This window comes from Schizosaccharomyces pombe, assembly GCF_000002945.2.
Source record: "Schizosaccharomyces pombe strain 972h- genome assembly, chromosome: I".
Classification (NCBI taxonomy): Eukaryota; Fungi; Ascomycota; class Schizosaccharomycetes; order Schizosaccharomycetales; family Schizosaccharomycetaceae; genus Schizosaccharomyces; species Schizosaccharomyces pombe.
Window position 1 is genome coordinate 3,376,923 of NC_003424.3, and position 14,809 is coordinate 3,391,731.

The following is a 14,809-nucleotide window of genomic DNA, read 5'->3' on the forward strand; positions in this document are numbered from 1 at the left end:
GCAAACATTTAATCAAATACCCTTTTTTAGGAATTTAAGGAAAGGGCTTTAAAAGAAATTGAAAACTTAACTAGAACTAGCTTTTCTTAATCGTTTCTCGTAACTTATCACCACACGCTAACATTAGCATTCCTTTGTATTCCAACGTTACCTACACTGCAGTCAAGGAAAATCATCCAACCTAACATTATTCCTTTGCATATCGCGTCCATTTTATTTTCTACCATGTCAAATACTGTTAGGAGCTTAGTCATCAAAACTAATGTCGTTAAAAGAATTATTAAAGATGTAGAAGTAAGTTTCCTTTTTGGATCGCGATTTTGTAGATGGAATTTTCTGACCTCAACAATTGTTTAGTTGGCTCATATCGATATTAACGAGGCCGAGAAACGTGTACAAAGTAAAATTGATAATGGGGAAGATTCTGCAGAAATTGAGCATCAGGTATGTTGCATTAGTTGAAACCATATAAACGTTGGACGTGTTGTGCTAGAAGATGTTTCTACCAAGCTGAAGATACTTTTCGGTGGTTTCCGCTTTAGCGTATCTTTTTTAAAATAAAAAATAATCAAAGTACTGACATTCTGGACCTCTAGAAATTTGTTTTGAAGAAGCATCTTGAGGCGTTGCCAGATGCTCTTGTACGTCTTCGTAATGCGACGAACGACTTGGAATCCATTTCTTCTGACAGTGCATACGAAGGAACTCCTGAACTTGAACAAGCAAATGAATATTTAGAAAAAGCAAAAGAAGTAATTGAAAAAGAGCAAACGAATTTCCCCACGAATGGGTACCACTGAATACACATTTACTAGCTTTTGTAGATCCCTGCTAAAATTTATTACTGACCCTTCAAAAGACGATCATGAAAAGGTTCTACGTTCATCATTCTTTACCCACCCTTTCAATGCTATCCTACTCAACTGTACTGTGTCTTCGATTTTTATTCCAATCCATTAAAATAATAGACAATCCCAACTACTTAAGGATTATCCAAGTCATGCTTAAATCTTTTTTAAGATTTCGCCAATCTATTCTAATTTTGCCAGTTAGGTGAAACTGTTCACATAAAAAAACATACGTATTCCCCTTTATTCTACTAGAGATTTAAATTTTAGCTGGACAATCAAACAATTTTAAAACAACCAAATGTTCCTGCTAACAAGCAGCATAGACAGTCGTCCTCTAGTATTTATTTGCACTTTTATTGTGAGTGTAATGTAGCGTATCACTATGTTAGATTGTACAGCTCATTGTTTGACGTTACTTACCATCTGAGCAAAGAGAAAGAAACACTTCGCGTGAACATTAAACAGATTGGGAGCATAAAACGTTCCATTTGTATACCTATGGCAAGTCCGCCAATATTATCAAGGGAATCACCTGTGTTGGGTTTAGAAGAAGAGAAGAAATCTGACGGCGGCAACTCTGAAGTAAATATTGACCCTTCTGCATCTTCATCGTTGAAGGAAGATGTAGATGGCGAAGAGGGAGCTGATACAAAAATAGATCCACACCTTCTTGAAGAAGATGATTTAAATCCTGTAGAGGATTACGATTCTAAAAACCAAAAAGTCGTTGAAGCATCTAAACTTGACCTTGACGCTACATCAACTGTTTGGGCGGAGAGTCTTAGTATTAATAGAGAAGCTAGTATTTCCCAATCAGGCATTGTAGACAATGAAATGGAGAAAAAAGTTGAAGAGGAAGAAGAGTTTGACGAATTTGACGATTTTGGTGAATTTGAACATGATATCCCCATCTGTACATTTATGGGTGATTGGCAAGATGATTTCCAAGATGCTGTCAATTCTGTATTTGGACTACCTGAAACTCCGAAAACAATTGAAGAATCCTCCTTGGATCCGGATCGTATATTGTCTCTTTGGCAAAAACTGATTGAAATGCCCGTGCTGCAACGGCCAGATTGGCTGAGGTCTAGCATCAGGCATATTTTTTTAGTTACTATGGGTCTTCCTGTTGATTTGGATGAACTTTTGCCTACTCCTTCTACCCAGGGATCATTCAATTCTTCACGCACAATAGAATTGTCTTCCGTGACGTTGCCAAAATCTGAGGATGAACCATATTTAGATTATTCAGCTGCTCGTCGTTTATGCAGCATAAACAAAGACGCATTAACCCACCGATCTCATGAGTCTTTACAACAGCATATAGAGTTACTAGAATCAACTCTGCAGCAAGCTGTTGAAGTTGCTCGATATTGGACCGATAAAAGGGATTCAGCTCTTAGCGATAAGTTGTTATATGAGACGGTTGTCGATGATTTAGTTCAACATAGCAAACGTTTAAGAAACTCTGGTCGTAAATTCCTTTCTAGAAGGAGCACTTCCTCTCATAAATGATCCCTTTATATCTTTAATTACCGACCTCTTTTCCTGAATTGCTGTTTTCTTGTTTAATTTTACGGGAGTAAAATAAAACGGAAGCGTTTTATTTTTGTTGCTGACGAACCTTTGTTACGTCTAACGTGATTAGATTTGACTTGTGATTCAGCTGTATTGTCTTCTTCGATTCTTTTGCCTCTTCTCTTCTTTTTAATGACTAATATTTTAATGACTCTTCTCTATGTGTTTATCAATATTATGTCAACCACTTGTAAATATAAATGGAACAGTATCCTAACCTAAGCGCCATTCTTGGTTATTTACATAATAGTCCATAATTATCTCTAAAGAAAAGGAGCAAATTTTGATTCACTGTTGGTACTTAAGTTATTCATCGTTAAAAAAACATTAAGAACATTTGTCGACACATTTCTGGCAAATTGATAACAACTTGAATGAACTGTTAAAATTATAAGCAGGAAGTTGAAATTTTATTTTTATTTATACTTATTCGTTAGACTTGCATTTGGAATGCTTTGGATTTACTAGTACCCTTATTCTCTTACAACCTGGACGTTCCTAGTAATATCAAACAATTAATTGACTTATGGAATTAGATGGCTTATCGACTAAAAAAAGCTAAGGCATTTCTTGACTAAAAACGCAAGGAAAGGACTATAAAAATTTGATTGTTACTACAGGTAAATCGAGAACCATCGTATATAGGAGCTGCAAAATTTTGTATATTATTGGTATGTTTGTCAGACGCTAAATGATTCTTACTTGATGGATAGTTTAACCTTTTTTTTTTGAGATTTACATGCAATTCATCTATTGCCTAAATTCACCAGCCATTATTTTGACAAATGCATTAAACTATTTAAGTATAGCGATTGCTTTTATAAAAGGATTTTGGTGCAGTACTAGGAATATGAATACGCGATTGATATTGAGTAATGTTCTGGCACAAGCGTTTTCAGCTGACAGATTTAAGCAGTCTGTTTTATAACTATTCTCAAGTAATACTTTCCCATTGAAAATAAAAAGTTATTTTTGTAATGTGGTTGGATTGTATAGTACGACTCTGCGGTTGAAGAAATGCAGAAAGCATCTTTGGCTAGCAATATAAATAACAAAAAAAAAAAAAAATTAGTCAAGCTAATTTTGTGTTTTATAAACAAAAAAAAAAAACCTTTGGAACAAAATTCTTAGTATACAAATTGCGATAACGTATTGTAATAGCCAGCACTCAATTTGGATTCTTAGTTTCAAGATATACATATATCGCTTGGATTAACGCTAACACCATTTTTTACGATTATTTTTCGCCTGCAAAAGAAAAAATCATAAGGGAAATATTATATATTTACACCATACCTTCGCTTTTGATTCAATTAGCTTTGATACAAATACCTGTCTTATAAAACTGGTGTTTGCCCTATTGCAACACCTCCATTCCCTTAGTACTTTTTAAAACGTTTCATTATGACTGCCAAACTCAATTCAGTAATAATTAATCCCAGCGTGGCGCATACGGCCACTGTGATTTTCCTTCATGGTATGAACGATGATAATGTTGAGACAAACATATCGTATATTTTCTTCATAATAGTAACACATTTATCTTAGGTTTAGGAGATAGTGGACAAGGATGGTCTTTTATGGCAAATACGTGGTCGAATTTTAAGCATATTAAGTGGATCTTTCCCAATGCGTAAGTAAAAGAATGTATTTAATCATGCAATTGTCTAAAGTAATGTGTGATGAATGAATGAGAATTCGCATTACATACTTTGTATTTTGATGCTAATTATTTTGTATATAGTCCATCTATCCCTGTTACCGTCAACAATGGCATGAAAATGCCAGCATGGTAAGTAATTGTTCTGCTTGATGATAAAGTACAATGTTCGCTAAAACTTTTTTAGGTATGATATCTACAGTTTTGCGGATATGAAGAGGGAGGACGAGAATGGGATACTACGTTCAGCAGGCCAATTGCATGAATTGATTGATGCAGAACTTGCTTTGGGGATTCCTAGTGATCGCATATTAATTGGCGGATTTTCACAAGGTATGAGCTGCCATGAAAGCGGTTAACTCGCTAGTCATTGCATTTTCAAAAAAAAAGTGAAATGGTTTTCACTTTTCAAAAGTATATTGCTTACTAACTCGTCATTTTCTCTAGGTTGTATGGTTTCCCTTTACGCTGGACTTACCTATCCCAAACGTTTAGCAGGAATTATGGGGCATTCAGGGTTCTTACCTTTGGCTTCAAAATTTCCATCCGCTCTCTCTCGAGTTGCTAAAGAGATACCCATTCTTTTGACTTATATGACCGAAGATCCTATTGTTCCCTCTGTCTTGTCGAGTGCTTCAGCTAAATACCTCATCAACAATCTACAGTTAAAATGTCTCGATCGACCTTTTGAGGGAGACGCCCACTCTCTCTCTTCAGAATCGTTTATGGCTATGTATAAATTTACTCAGACAGTTATTGGTTCACCATAAGTATTGTGTTTTTGGTGTTGAGACTTTGCAAATGAAGGAAATTGACGAGTCTTTTGCACTTTTAGAGTTACTCATAAAATTAAATAAGATTTACCGTGATTAACTTTTCCCTTTTTTAGAAAGCAGTTTCATACTAGTAACTTAAGACTATGAATTGTCATCCCATTTGGTAGGTTCTCTCCAACAGTTTTACTCATTTATGGCATTTTAAGGATTGAAGCATTTTGTTTTGAGTATAGATACTATGGAGTTTAGTTTTCATTTTTAGTAGCAATATTTCGCGACGCGTTCATTGTTTACATGTAGCTGCATCAAGTATAATACATGATTATGAGTGCATATACTCTATAGTTGAACTTGTAAAGTAATTAAACTAAAGAAACAAATAGATCTACTGTTTTTTTGTTGTGATTTAGAGAGGTAATTTTGGGAATTTCCGCAATATATATATCGTGGATAACTACAGCAATTCTTCTTTCTACATAGTACGAACAACAACCAAAAACCGTGTAATTTGATTAATACACGTTCAATATAAAAATAAAGTGCAATGGAAGAATTCGCAGAGGGGAATGATGATGAACAAATGATATTTAGTGACATTGAAGACCTAACTGCTCACGGTAAGCTTGAATGAGTATACGGCAGTTATAAGACTCCCAGTATTTGCTTTAAATATCTACTAACATAATCAAAGGGATTGGTATGACCGATATCATAAAATTGAAGCAAGCAGGCGTTTGTACGGTGCAAGGAGTCCATATGTCCACAAAGAGATTTCTCCTTAAAATCAAAGGTTTCAGCGAAGCCAAAGTGGATAAACTGAAGGAAGCGGCATCAAAAATGTGCCCAGCAAACTTTTCCACTGCGATGGAAATCAGTCAAAATCGTAAAAAAGTATGGAGTATTTCGACAGGATCCGAGGCACTCAATGGCATCCTTGGAGGGGGAATTCAGTCGATGAGTATTACAGAAGTATTTGGAGAGTTTCGTTGTGGTAAAACACAAATGTCGCATACATTGTGTGTCACTGCCCAGCTTCCTCGAGATATGGGCGGGGCCGAAGGAAAAGTAGCATTCATAGATACAGAAGGAACATTTCGACCTGATCGAATCAAAGCCATTGCAGAACGATTTGGTGTAGACGCCGATCAGGCTATGGAGAATATCATTGTCAGTAGAGCATACAACTCTGAGCAACAAATGGAATACATCACAAAATTAGGAACCATTTTTGCTGAAGATGGCCAATACCGTTTGTTAATTGTCGATTCCATCATGGCACTATTTCGGGTTGACTATTCGGGTCGCGGGGAATTATCAGAAAGGCAACAAAAATTAAACATTATGCTTGCTAGATTAAATCATATTTCTGAAGAGTTTAACGTAGCGGTCTTTGTCACAAATCAGGTTCAAGCAGACCCCGGAGCAGCAATGATGTTTGCGTCCAACGATCGAAAACCTGTAGGAGGCCATGTCATGGCTCACGCAAGCGCGACCCGTCTGCTGTTAAGAAAAGGTCGAGGTGAGGAACGTGTCGCAAAATTGAATGATTCTCCAGATATGCCTGAAGCCGAGTGCAGTTATGTGATTACACCTGGTGGCATAGCAGACGTTTCCTAATTGATTTTCTACCTATTCCAAAAAAAAAACAAAAAAAGAAGAGAAATAAGAAAAAAGATCAGCCAAGTTCAGCAATGCCTTTTATCATTGCGTTTGTGCTTATGTTTTAACAAAATTGAGTGCACTGATTACGTTAATGTTAACATTTTACTGCTGCAATACTATATCTTTAATACAATAATCAGTTCACTATTGGTCTCTAAAATGGCTTTAAAGAAAAAGTTTGGATGAGAAGCTCGCGCCATTTTAGATAACCAAACCAAGATTTTCTTAACTACACATTTATCAAATAGTTGCGAATGGCGCAAACCCCCAAAAGCAACTTATTCTTACGAGTCAACAAATTTGTTTAAGTAGTGTCATGTGAAGTTGCTATCGCATGTATCAATTAACAAAAGCTGAGCGCCTTTCATTGCAATCGTTGGACAATCTGACTTCCACCAAACAATTATATCGTGTGAGACAGAATTCGTCATCACCTTTGTTCCAGTTTATTTCCCGATTCTATGAAGGCCTGCAGATTTGCACGTGTTCAGGCACCTTCCTTTCGATGTTTACCTTTTGCGTCAATATGACAAAAGGGGTACAGTTTCTCTTGATCCGTTGCCAAGGATGTGTTTACCCCGGGGCTTTGTCGCAACAAACGAGAACAGTCCAGCAGCCAGGTTTTTCGATAACCTTCTGTCGTGCCGATAAATTACGATGCGCAGTCGCTAAATTCGACATACAGAAGCACAGGGCACGTTTACGCAGTGCTACGAAATTTTACTGTGGGAGCAGTCCTTTTTCTACCATACGACGTTCCGCAACCTTTCCAGTGCCAACCACCACGATATACTCACATTTTCGAACGTTTGGTAAAAATGTCTACTACTTCTCGTGAAGATGCTGTTTATTTAGCCAAACTTGCTGAGCAAGCCGAGCGCTATGAAGGTATGTGCTTTTATAAGGTTTAGAGACGCGTAGAGCAGAGATATATTTGGTGTTATTTCTGCAAGAACAAAATTACACACATCCAAGGTTCTATCGGCGGAAGCTTTTGAGTAAGCGGGCTTCCTGTAAAACATCGATTGCATTTATTTTTGACATAGTTGTGATCAGAGGCTTAGTTGGTAGAATGTTTGTGTTTGTGTGTTGTATGGTGGTTGTCAAATGAACTGTGCATTGGCTATGGTGATGTTGAAAAGGTGTTTTAGTATTTCAACTTGTTTCCTAACTTTATTTCTAATTGTTTTTACTCCGAGAAGAAATTTTTTTGTTCATACAGACATACGGAAAATACATCATGCTGCGCATCTCGAAAGTCGAAATCCTTATGTACTTATCACTAATATATCCAGGCATGGTTGAAAACATGAAAAGCGTTGCCTCCACTGATCAAGAATTGACCGTCGAAGAGCGTAACTTGCTCTCTGTTGCTTATAAGAATGTAATTGGAGCTCGCCGGGCGTCTTGGCGTATCGTTTCCTCCATCGAGCAAAAGGAGGAGAGCAAAGGCAATACTGCTCAAGTTGAATTAATTAAGGAATATCGTCAAAAGATTGAACAAGAACTTGACACTATTTGCCAAGATATCTTGACCGTTCTTGAGAAGCACCTTATCCCTAATGCTGCCTCTGCCGAATCCAAGGTTTTCTACTACAAGATGAAGGGTGACTACTATCGTTACCTTGCTGAGTTTGCCGTTGGTGAGAAGCGCCAACACTCCGCTGATCAATCTCTTGAAGGTTACAAGGCCGCTTCTGAAATTGCTACCGCCGAACTTGCACCTACTCATCCTATCCGCTTAGGTCTTGCTCTTAATTTCTCCGTTTTCTACTATGAGATCTTGAACTCCCCCGACCGTGCTTGCTACTTAGCCAAGCAAGCCTTTGATGAAGCTATCTCCGAGTTGGACAGCCTTTCCGAGGAATCCTACAAAGATTCTACTTTAATCATGCAATTGTTGCGTGACAACCTTACCTTATGGACTTCTGATGCTGAATACAGTGCCGCCGCTGCTGGTGGTAACACCGAGGGAGCTCAAGAAAACGCTCCTTCCAATGCTCCAGAAGGCGAAGCTGAGCCCAAGGCGGACGCATAGATAGCTCGTTGCTCATGATTGATGCCATACTTTCACTACTATGAACCAATTTTAAAAAATTTATTTGTCTAAGAGTTCTTTTTCGTTTAGATCTTGTGTACTACACGATGGAATAGTCTCATTACATTCTCGTATATTTTCTTCTAATTTTTTTTTCTTTTTGTCTTTCTTTAAATTTCTTTTTTTTTTACAGTCGTAGTATATGTGTGTATTTGGTAGCTGCTGTAAAAAATACAGTAGTTGGACGACATTTTAATTTCGAGTACACAACCCGTAATGATTTGCTTGGCTAAGTGGGTGTTGAGTTAATCAAGCAATAGTCTAGATAGATGTGAGTTTCAAACTGAAGAGTTGGTAGATTGAGAATGTTTAAGCCTATCGGATTGAATTTGAGCTTTTTGACTGATTTGCACCGAATTGCTTAATATTCCTTGCATACGACCGATGTACCACTTTTTACACAAAGCTTAAAAATTTGTATGTTCTAGTGATACTCAAACATTATTAAATATAAAAGCTTTAAGTTTGCATATAAAACGCACAGTAAACATTTGAATCGATGCCTGTGAGACCATGCATACATTTCACGCCTCCAGAAGGATTTATGAATGATCCCAATGGTCTGGTTTACAGTAATGGAAAATGGCATTTGTTTTTTCAATGGAATCCAACAGGAAACCAAGCCGGTAATCAACATTGGGGCCATGCAGTGAGTAAAAACCTGTATAAATGGAAATTACTACCTACCGCCCTTGCACCTGGAGACGATCATGGATTAATGTTTAGCGGAAGCGCAGTGATCGATAAAACCAACTCATCAGGCTTTTTTGAAAGTGGATTTTTTTCGAGAAAGTCGGTTGACCCTGAAGAAAGAATTGTGTTGATTTATACAACGCATTATGATAATCGTGAAACTCAAAACATTGCCTACTCATTGGATGGAGGTATCACATTTATCAAATACAAAAAGAATCCCATCCTCGACATCAAGGAATCGCAGTTCCGCGACCCAAAAGTGTTTTGGCATGAAGAAAGTAGAGCATGGATCATGGTTGTAGTGTTAGCTCAAAAATACAAAGTTCTGTTTTACCATTCCCTAAACCTTCGCGATTGGGTAAAACTTTCGGAATTTGGTTCTGCAGGCGTTTTAGGATACCAATACGAATGCCCTGACTTTGTTCGTCTCCCTATCGAGGGTACCGACGAGTTTCGATGGGTACTGATTGTTTCCATTAATCCTGGTTCTTCGATCAATGGGGGTAGCATGGTTCAATATTTTATTGGAGATTTTGATGGTCAAACCTTCACTCCAATTGATAGCGCGTCCAGAATTTTGGATTGCGGTCACGATTGCTATGCCACTCAAACGTTTGGTAATGCACCCGATGGAAGAGTCATTTCCATCTCTTGGGCAAGTAACTGGAACTATACGAACGATGTTCCTATGCGTATGAAACATCGAGGTATGTTTACTATTCCTCGAGAACTTACTCTTTGCTACACCCATCTCAATCAAGAAACGCGTGGTCTTGTGCTACGTCAACGTCCAGTTAATCTTCACCATCTTTACTATCCAGATTCTCTACCAGCTCCACTTTTGTTAAACCGTGTCTGTGAATTTCCTACTGTCTGGACTAGTGCCACTGTATTCTACCTCGCCGTTTCCATTCCGAAAAGTATTGTATTAGAATCCCCTATGGAGTTTTTATGCTTGACATGGTCTACCACGCCAGATGTTGAGACCTCTAAGGAGTATTTTGAACTTGGATACCGATTCCACGACGGTGCCGTCTACGTCGAAAGGGGTGTATGCTCGTCTAGTTGGAAATATCCTTTATATCCTGAACGGTGTACGTCTTCTGTTCCTCCCTCTTCTTACGAAGATAATTATATATTGGAAATTGAAGCTGTAGTAGATCACTCCATTATTGAAGTTTATTTGCAAGGAGGAATAATGTGCTTAACAAACGCCTACTATTTTAAGGGAGATGAACCATTGCAGTATTACTACCTTCGTGTCCCGACTGGAGCTTCTTTAGCTAAATCAGGCATGCAACCATTATTAAACAACAGACCGCATTCCTAGGTTCCAAATGAATCAGGCAATACGAAATCGATACAGTTTCTTCCGTCAGCGTTTTCTCTTATTTTCTACTGTGTATTGATGAAAATCCAAGTATGTTATGAATACACGTGGCTAGTAAATTCCGAAAATTACTCGGGATTTTCGATACCCATCTTCCAAACTATTTCTCATCTAAATGGATAAGATATAGTTTCCAAAAATCCACACGTTATCCACTATTGTTCGTTGTTTATTTCTGTTTTTGTTTTTGTTACAATTTGATTCCGTTCCATTTCTTTACAGTTGTCGTTATTCTGCGTCGATTCCGACGCCAAGTTTTTAAACACGACTGGAGATGTATATACCAAATATTTATTTTTAACAGCTCTATGTTTGTTAGTCTGACTTGTAAATTACTATAAAAAAAAGAAACATTTTATTACGAATTGCTCCTATGCTTTCCCATTCTTGAGTAAAAAGTTCCCAATTTCAATTCTATCCTCCGTTGACAAGGTGAAAAAGAAAAATTGATGAACTGAAGAAAACAGATTTAGTTAGTCTAAAAACATATTTTTAAATATGATTGCTGTCGTATTTACAGTATAACTTAATACCCTAATCAATAAAGGCATATAACACCATAAGTAACACATAGCATGAGTTCAACGTACCAATAACCATACTTTCCATGATCGCAGACCCTGATCAATTAATGCAAAAAGTATGCAAGAAGTTGCGGAAATATAGTTGATTAACATCTCTAGGCCGCCAAAAAGGCCCAAGGAACTGGTGGCTTTGCGCTTTTTGGAGGAGGAAACAAATACGATGAAGCTTCAGAATTATTCTTAGACGCTGCTAATGGTTACAGACTGCAAAAGCAAGGTAATGATTTTGATTTACTTTTCAATTACTAACGTGTGTAGGATCTGCTGCAGGTTATGCTTTTGAAAAGGCTGCTGAGATGCAATTGAAAACGGATGATAAGGATGACGCTGCAAGTACTTATGTGGAAGCTTTTAAATCTTATCGACGCGAAAAGCCTTCAGAAGCAGCTCGTGTACTACAAATTGCCATCGAGTTGTTTACAAGACGTGGTAACTTCCGCCGTGCTGCTAATTACAAAATGGACTTGGGAGACATTTTTGAGCAAGAGCTCCAAGACACAAAGGCTGCCCTGGGAGCTTATGAAGATGCTGGAGAATGGTATTCTAGTGATCAAGCAGATGCGTATGTAGTTTACCTTTTTTTCGTATACAGCTGACGACCTAAACAAAGTGACAGATTCACTTTATTTGACTCGTCTAAATTTTATTATTATTATTTTTTTCTAATTAATTATCTTTTACAACTAACTTGTCAGACTTGCGAATAAGGCTTACCTTAAAGCGGCCGACCTAGCTGGCCTTTGCGGTGAATATTCTTTAGCTATACGGAAATTTGAGCAAGTTGCCAGAGCAAGTGTTCAAAACAATTTGCTAAAATGGAGCGTTAAGGATTATTTGCTGAAGGCCGGGTTGTGTTATATGGCTAATGGGGATGAAATTGCTACTCGTAGAGCTTTGGAACACTTTTTAGAAATTGACCCGTCTTTTGCCTCCACCCGTGAATATCAGTTGCTTAAAGATTTACAAGATACCATCGAAGCCTCGGATGCTAACATGTTCGCTGACAAAGTTTTTACCTATGATCAATTGTCGAAGTTGGATTCTTGGAAAACTACGATTTTACTGAAGATTAAGAGCAGTATACAAGAAGCTGAAGATGACTTAACTTAGTTTTGTTTGGTTTAAGTTTTCAATCACGTGCCTTGAAGTAAGTGAAAAAACACTTTCATTGGCTTTTCGAATGCATGGGTTTTCCAATGTCAGTAACGTTCGTATTCATATTTGTTTTTTTTTAAGAACCTTTTTTACATTATATAACATTTTTATTTAAATTGTTTTTTATTTTGTGGAATTAAGCTATATATATGGTCAACTTGACGAGAATGATTGCAACTTTTGTTTGCTAATATTATAGGATTTACTGGTTTGATCTTTCAACTTGTTGTCTACAAATGGAAACAAAGAGAGGGTTAGGATGATCCTTGTTTTACATTTATATATGCTTGCACAATGTACAATTTTTCAAATAGGCATTTTATTTTTTTTGTGAGACATATTTAATACAATAAATCCGTAACCCTAAATACCTTATACATCACATAGTCATATGTAATTGGCAAAATCTAATGCAAATATTCTTATTATTAGCCCAAGTATTATACACAACCGAATTATTTTTTGGAAACAAATCTTGATAAAGCATATCCCCATTTTTCCCGTTCCTCTGGAAGTTTTTGCTCGCGACGAACACGCTGAGCACGCATTTTTTTCTCTATCTCTAAAGATTTTTCAACTTTGAGACGACGTTGGTCAACAACGTTTCTGGCATGTTTGCGTAAATATCTTCGTAAAGCAGAGTTTTTACCACGGGCTTTTGCCTTTGGTACCCATTTTTCTTCAGGCGGCTTTTCTTCCTCGGCTTCAGCCTTTCGAAGCGACGGTGCAGCTCTATCAACATTACCGATAAAATCAGCATTCAAAGAAATCATTTCTGGGCGAAGCTTCTCCAAAAGTTGGCGAACTTCAGTTTCTTGACGTTGTTTTCGAGAAGCAAAAGGATCGTTTTCATATGAATCATAATTGGGTTCACCAGATCCAGGAACAATGATGCTTTCGAATCCCTTTGCATGTCCGATACCTAAAATATCCTCATACGGACAATAATGAAGATCAACAACGGATGAAGAGGGAAGCAGATGATTCATGTATGGAAAATTTTGTTTAGTTCGTAAGGCATCTTTCCAAATCGTAGCATGTGGTCCCCATCCAACGGCTAGCAATCCCCGGTCACTGAGGGTTAAGCGCTGAGCAGGTGTAGGGGTGTAATAGGAGTGAAGCTCTTTGTAAGTTCGAAGGTCCCAAACTTTCAGTAAACTATCGGCACCAGCGGTAACCATATATCTGCCATCACGATTTACTGCCAAATCACGTACAGGCCCGCGATGAGTAAGCATTTTGACAAGAGGTGTAGTTGAAGATGGAGACCAGAGGGTAACCTGGCCATTTGCATGACCAACATGTTCAACAGCGTTATGGGGATTTTGATGTAATACATGGCTAGCACCCATTCCGGTACGGTGTTCTGCAACCAATTGTCCAGTAGAGACATCTTGGTATTTCAAATAGCCAGCATTGCCAATACTGGTCAATAGTAAGTGATATGGCAAAAAATCTAGAGCATTCACTTCGATATGCCGCTTCAAACAGTGAATTTCTGTTCCCATATTATCGTAAACGTAAACATACTTCTTTTGTGCAACAGCAAAATATTGATGGTTATGAAACCATTTAACATCTCGAACGGTCTCTCTTAAATGTAGCTCTGTGAGTAATTTACCAGTACGCCAGTCAAACGCGGAAATATGACCTTTTCTTCCACCTAATAAAATCATTCTTCCATCTCTTGTATAATCAAATGAGTAACCACCAAACTTATCCAAATCCAAGGAGAAAGACTTTGTAGCCGTCTCAAGTGCAACATTAGGAGCCAGTTGATCTTGACGAAACTTGTATGTCCTTTCAAGGCCCTCGGCTTCCAAAAGACCGGGATTATCTTCATGTAAGATTTCGGTTTTCGCCAAGGAAGACTCAACATTCTCAATTCTCTCCTCGATTTTCTGAATATTGCTTCGAAGCTTTTTATCCTTGATTTTCTTTGGATTCAGCTTGCGCCCTCTAGAATATTTTTTTGTAGAAGCATTAACATCCTCCAAATTCAACTTTTGAGCAGACATAATGCTAACTAAGTAAAGATATTAGTGAGGAAAAAAGATTTTTTTTTCTTTTTAGGCCTGATTATACAAAAAAAATGAAGCAGTTTTCTAATAAACAATTCTTTCCAAAATTTAGGTATCTCCCTTAGTCAAAAAGTTAGAAACCCTTCAATTTTTACACAAATGTATTATGTAAACGAAGTGATAGTTAAAAAATTCAAACACTACGTTCGACTTCGATTCTATGACCCAACAGTAGGTTTAGGTTGAGGGCAGGTGGAATGTAGTTCTAGGAATAGGATTTGTGCGTTCTTATTGTAAAAAATCAGAAACTACTACTAACACAATTAGATACAAACCAC

At 37.4% G+C, this 14,809-nt stretch overlaps 9 protein-coding genes and 8 long non-coding RNA genes across 17 annotated transcripts; 8 read left to right on the forward strand and 9 right to left on the reverse strand.

Moving 5' to 3' along the window:
• Positions 1 to 183: 183 nt before the first annotated feature.
• Positions 184 to 1,159, forward strand: alp31 (tubulin-specific chaperone cofactor A Alp31). Its single transcript, NM_001019586.3, has 3 exons — positions 184 to 294; positions 358 to 444; positions 597 to 1,159. Exons 1-3 carry the CDS (start codon positions 226 to 228, stop codon positions 798 to 800), a joined length of 360 nt encoding a protein of 119 aa, NP_594162.1. The 5' UTR covers positions 184 to 225; the 3' UTR covers positions 801 to 1,159.
• SPOM_SPAC8E11.06 (uncharacterized protein) lies at positions 979 to 1,172 on the reverse strand (the record flags this gene model as incomplete). Its single annotated transcript, NM_001019587.1, has 3 exons — positions 979 to 1,036; positions 1,082 to 1,099; positions 1,147 to 1,172. The coding sequence occupies 3 exons, from the start codon at positions 1,170 to 1,172 to the stop codon at positions 979 to 981; spliced, it is 102 nt and encodes a 33-aa protein (NP_594163.1).
• Positions 1,173 to 1,299: 127 nt separating this feature from the next.
• On the forward strand, positions 1,300 to 3,668 carry SPOM_SPAC8E11.05C (uncharacterized protein). The gene has a single exon (NM_001019588.3). The coding sequence runs from the start codon at positions 1,350 to 1,352 to the stop codon at positions 2,364 to 2,366; it is 1,017 nt and encodes a 338-aa protein (NP_594164.1). The 5' UTR covers positions 1,300 to 1,349; the 3' UTR covers positions 2,367 to 3,668.
• SPOM_SPNCRNA.3506 lies at positions 1,487 to 1,726 on the reverse strand. The gene has a single exon (NR_192871.1). It is a non-coding gene; the product is annotated as a non-coding RNA (long non-coding RNA).
• On the reverse strand, positions 3,117 to 3,682 carry SPOM_SPNCRNA.3507. The gene has a single exon (NR_192872.1). It is a non-coding gene; the product is annotated as a non-coding RNA (long non-coding RNA).
• SPOM_SPAC8E11.04C (palmitoyl-(protein) hydrolase) lies at positions 3,619 to 4,996 on the forward strand. Its single transcript, NM_001019589.3, has 5 exons — positions 3,619 to 3,906; positions 3,978 to 4,062; positions 4,174 to 4,221; positions 4,277 to 4,422; positions 4,537 to 4,996. Exons 1-5 carry the CDS (start codon positions 3,834 to 3,836, stop codon positions 4,857 to 4,859), a joined length of 675 nt encoding a protein of 224 aa, NP_594165.1. The 5' UTR covers positions 3,619 to 3,833; the 3' UTR covers positions 4,860 to 4,996.
• On the reverse strand, positions 4,151 to 4,456 carry SPOM_SPNCRNA.3508. Its single transcript, NR_192873.1, has one exon. It is a non-coding gene; the product is annotated as a non-coding RNA (long non-coding RNA).
• On the reverse strand, positions 4,563 to 5,065 carry SPOM_SPNCRNA.3509. The gene has a single exon (NR_192874.1). It is a non-coding gene; the product is annotated as a non-coding RNA (long non-coding RNA).
• Positions 5,066 to 5,266: 201 nt separating this feature from the next.
• Positions 5,267 to 6,935, reverse strand: SPOM_SPNCRNA.904. The gene has a single exon (NR_151291.1). It is a non-coding gene; the product is annotated as a non-coding RNA (long non-coding RNA).
• dmc1 (RecA family ATPase Dmc1) lies at positions 5,342 to 6,482 on the forward strand (the record flags this gene model as incomplete). Its single annotated transcript, NM_001019590.3, has 2 exons — positions 5,342 to 5,482; positions 5,557 to 6,482. The coding sequence occupies exons 1-2, from the start codon at positions 5,410 to 5,412 to the stop codon at positions 6,480 to 6,482; spliced, it is 999 nt and encodes a 332-aa protein (NP_594166.1). The 5' UTR covers positions 5,342 to 5,409.
• A 303-nt stretch (positions 6,936 to 7,238) lies between the features above and the next one.
• Positions 7,239 to 7,614, reverse strand: SPOM_SPNCRNA.3510. The gene has a single exon (NR_192875.1). It is a non-coding gene; the product is annotated as a non-coding RNA (long non-coding RNA).
• rad24 (14-3-3 protein Rad24) lies at positions 7,305 to 8,763 on the forward strand. The gene is made up of 2 exons (NM_001019591.3): positions 7,305 to 7,415; positions 7,823 to 8,763. Exons 1-2 carry the CDS (start codon positions 7,346 to 7,348, stop codon positions 8,563 to 8,565), a joined length of 813 nt encoding a protein of 270 aa, NP_594167.1. The 5' UTR covers positions 7,305 to 7,345; the 3' UTR covers positions 8,566 to 8,763.
• SPOM_SPNCRNA.905 lies at positions 8,634 to 11,219 on the reverse strand. The gene has a single exon (NR_151292.1). It is a non-coding gene; the product is annotated as a non-coding RNA (long non-coding RNA).
• On the forward strand, positions 9,017 to 11,297 carry inv2 (beta-fructofuranosidase). Its single transcript, NM_001019592.3, has one exon. It carries the CDS (start codon positions 9,125 to 9,127, stop codon positions 10,649 to 10,651), a length of 1,527 nt encoding a protein of 508 aa, NP_594168.2. The 5' UTR covers positions 9,017 to 9,124; the 3' UTR covers positions 10,652 to 11,297.
• A 2-nt stretch (positions 11,298 to 11,299) lies between these two features.
• sec17 (alpha SNAP) lies at positions 11,300 to 12,866 on the forward strand. The gene is made up of 4 exons (NM_001019593.3): positions 11,300 to 11,351; positions 11,395 to 11,512; positions 11,554 to 11,857; positions 11,991 to 12,866. The coding sequence occupies exons 1-4, from the start codon at positions 11,319 to 11,321 to the stop codon at positions 12,403 to 12,405; spliced, it is 870 nt and encodes a 289-aa protein (NP_594169.1). The 5' UTR covers positions 11,300 to 11,318; the 3' UTR covers positions 12,406 to 12,866.
• utp7 (U3 snoRNP-associated protein Utp7) lies at positions 12,797 to 14,721 on the reverse strand. The gene has a single exon (NM_001019594.3). The coding sequence runs from the start codon at positions 14,466 to 14,468 to the stop codon at positions 12,906 to 12,908; it is 1,563 nt and encodes a 520-aa protein (NP_594170.1). The 5' UTR covers positions 14,469 to 14,721; the 3' UTR covers positions 12,797 to 12,905.
• On the forward strand, positions 12,932 to 14,472 carry SPOM_SPNCRNA.3511. Its single transcript, NR_192876.1, has one exon. It is a non-coding gene; the product is annotated as a non-coding RNA (long non-coding RNA).
• Positions 14,722 to 14,809: the final 88 nt, after the last annotated feature.

Bases quoted from the DNA above. Each gene is read 5' to 3' on its own strand.
- SPOM_SPAC8E11.04C (NM_001019589.3), top strand. From the start codon at position 3,834: ATGACTGCCAAACTCAATTCAGTAATAATTAATCCCAGCGTGGCGCAT. The intron at 3,907-3,977 runs GTATGAACGATG...CATTTATCTTAG, and splicing joins CACTGTGATTTTCCTTCATG to GTTTAGGAGATAGTGGACAA. The intron at 4,063-4,173 runs GTAAGTAAAAGA...TTTTGTATATAG, and splicing joins AAGTGGATCTTTCCCAATGC to TCCATCTATCCCTGTTACCG.
- inv2 (NM_001019592.3), top strand. From the start codon at position 9,125: ATGCCTGTGAGACCATGCATACATTTCACGCCTCCAGAAGGATTTATG.
- SPOM_SPAC8E11.05C (NM_001019588.3), top strand. From the start codon at position 1,350: ATGGCAAGTCCGCCAATATTATCAAGGGAATCACCTGTGTTGGGTTTA.
- sec17 (NM_001019593.3), top strand. From the start codon at position 11,319: ATGATCGCAGACCCTGATCAATTAATGCAAAAA. The intron at 11,352-11,394 runs GTATGCAAGAAG...TAACATCTCTAG, and splicing joins CTGATCAATTAATGCAAAAA to GCCGCCAAAAAGGCCCAAGG. The intron at 11,858-11,990 runs GTATGTAGTTTA...CTAACTTGTCAG, and splicing joins TCTAGTGATCAAGCAGATGC to ACTTGCGAATAAGGCTTACC.
- rad24 (NM_001019591.3), top strand. From the start codon at position 7,346: ATGTCTACTACTTCTCGTGAAGATGCTGTTTATTTAGCCAAACTTGCT. The intron at 7,416-7,822 runs GTATGTGCTTTT...TAATATATCCAG, and splicing joins GCAAGCCGAGCGCTATGAAG to GCATGGTTGAAAACATGAAA.
- alp31 (NM_001019586.3), top strand. From the start codon at position 226: ATGTCAAATACTGTTAGGAGCTTAGTCATCAAAACTAATGTCGTTAAA. The intron at 295-357 runs GTAAGTTTCCTT...ACAATTGTTTAG, and splicing joins GAATTATTAAAGATGTAGAA to TTGGCTCATATCGATATTAA. The intron at 445-596 runs GTATGTTGCATT...CTGGACCTCTAG, and splicing joins CTGCAGAAATTGAGCATCAG to AAATTTGTTTTGAAGAAGCA.
- utp7 (NM_001019594.3), bottom strand. From the start codon at position 14,468: ATGTCTGCTCAAAAGTTGAATTTGGAGGATGTTAATGCTTCTACAAAA.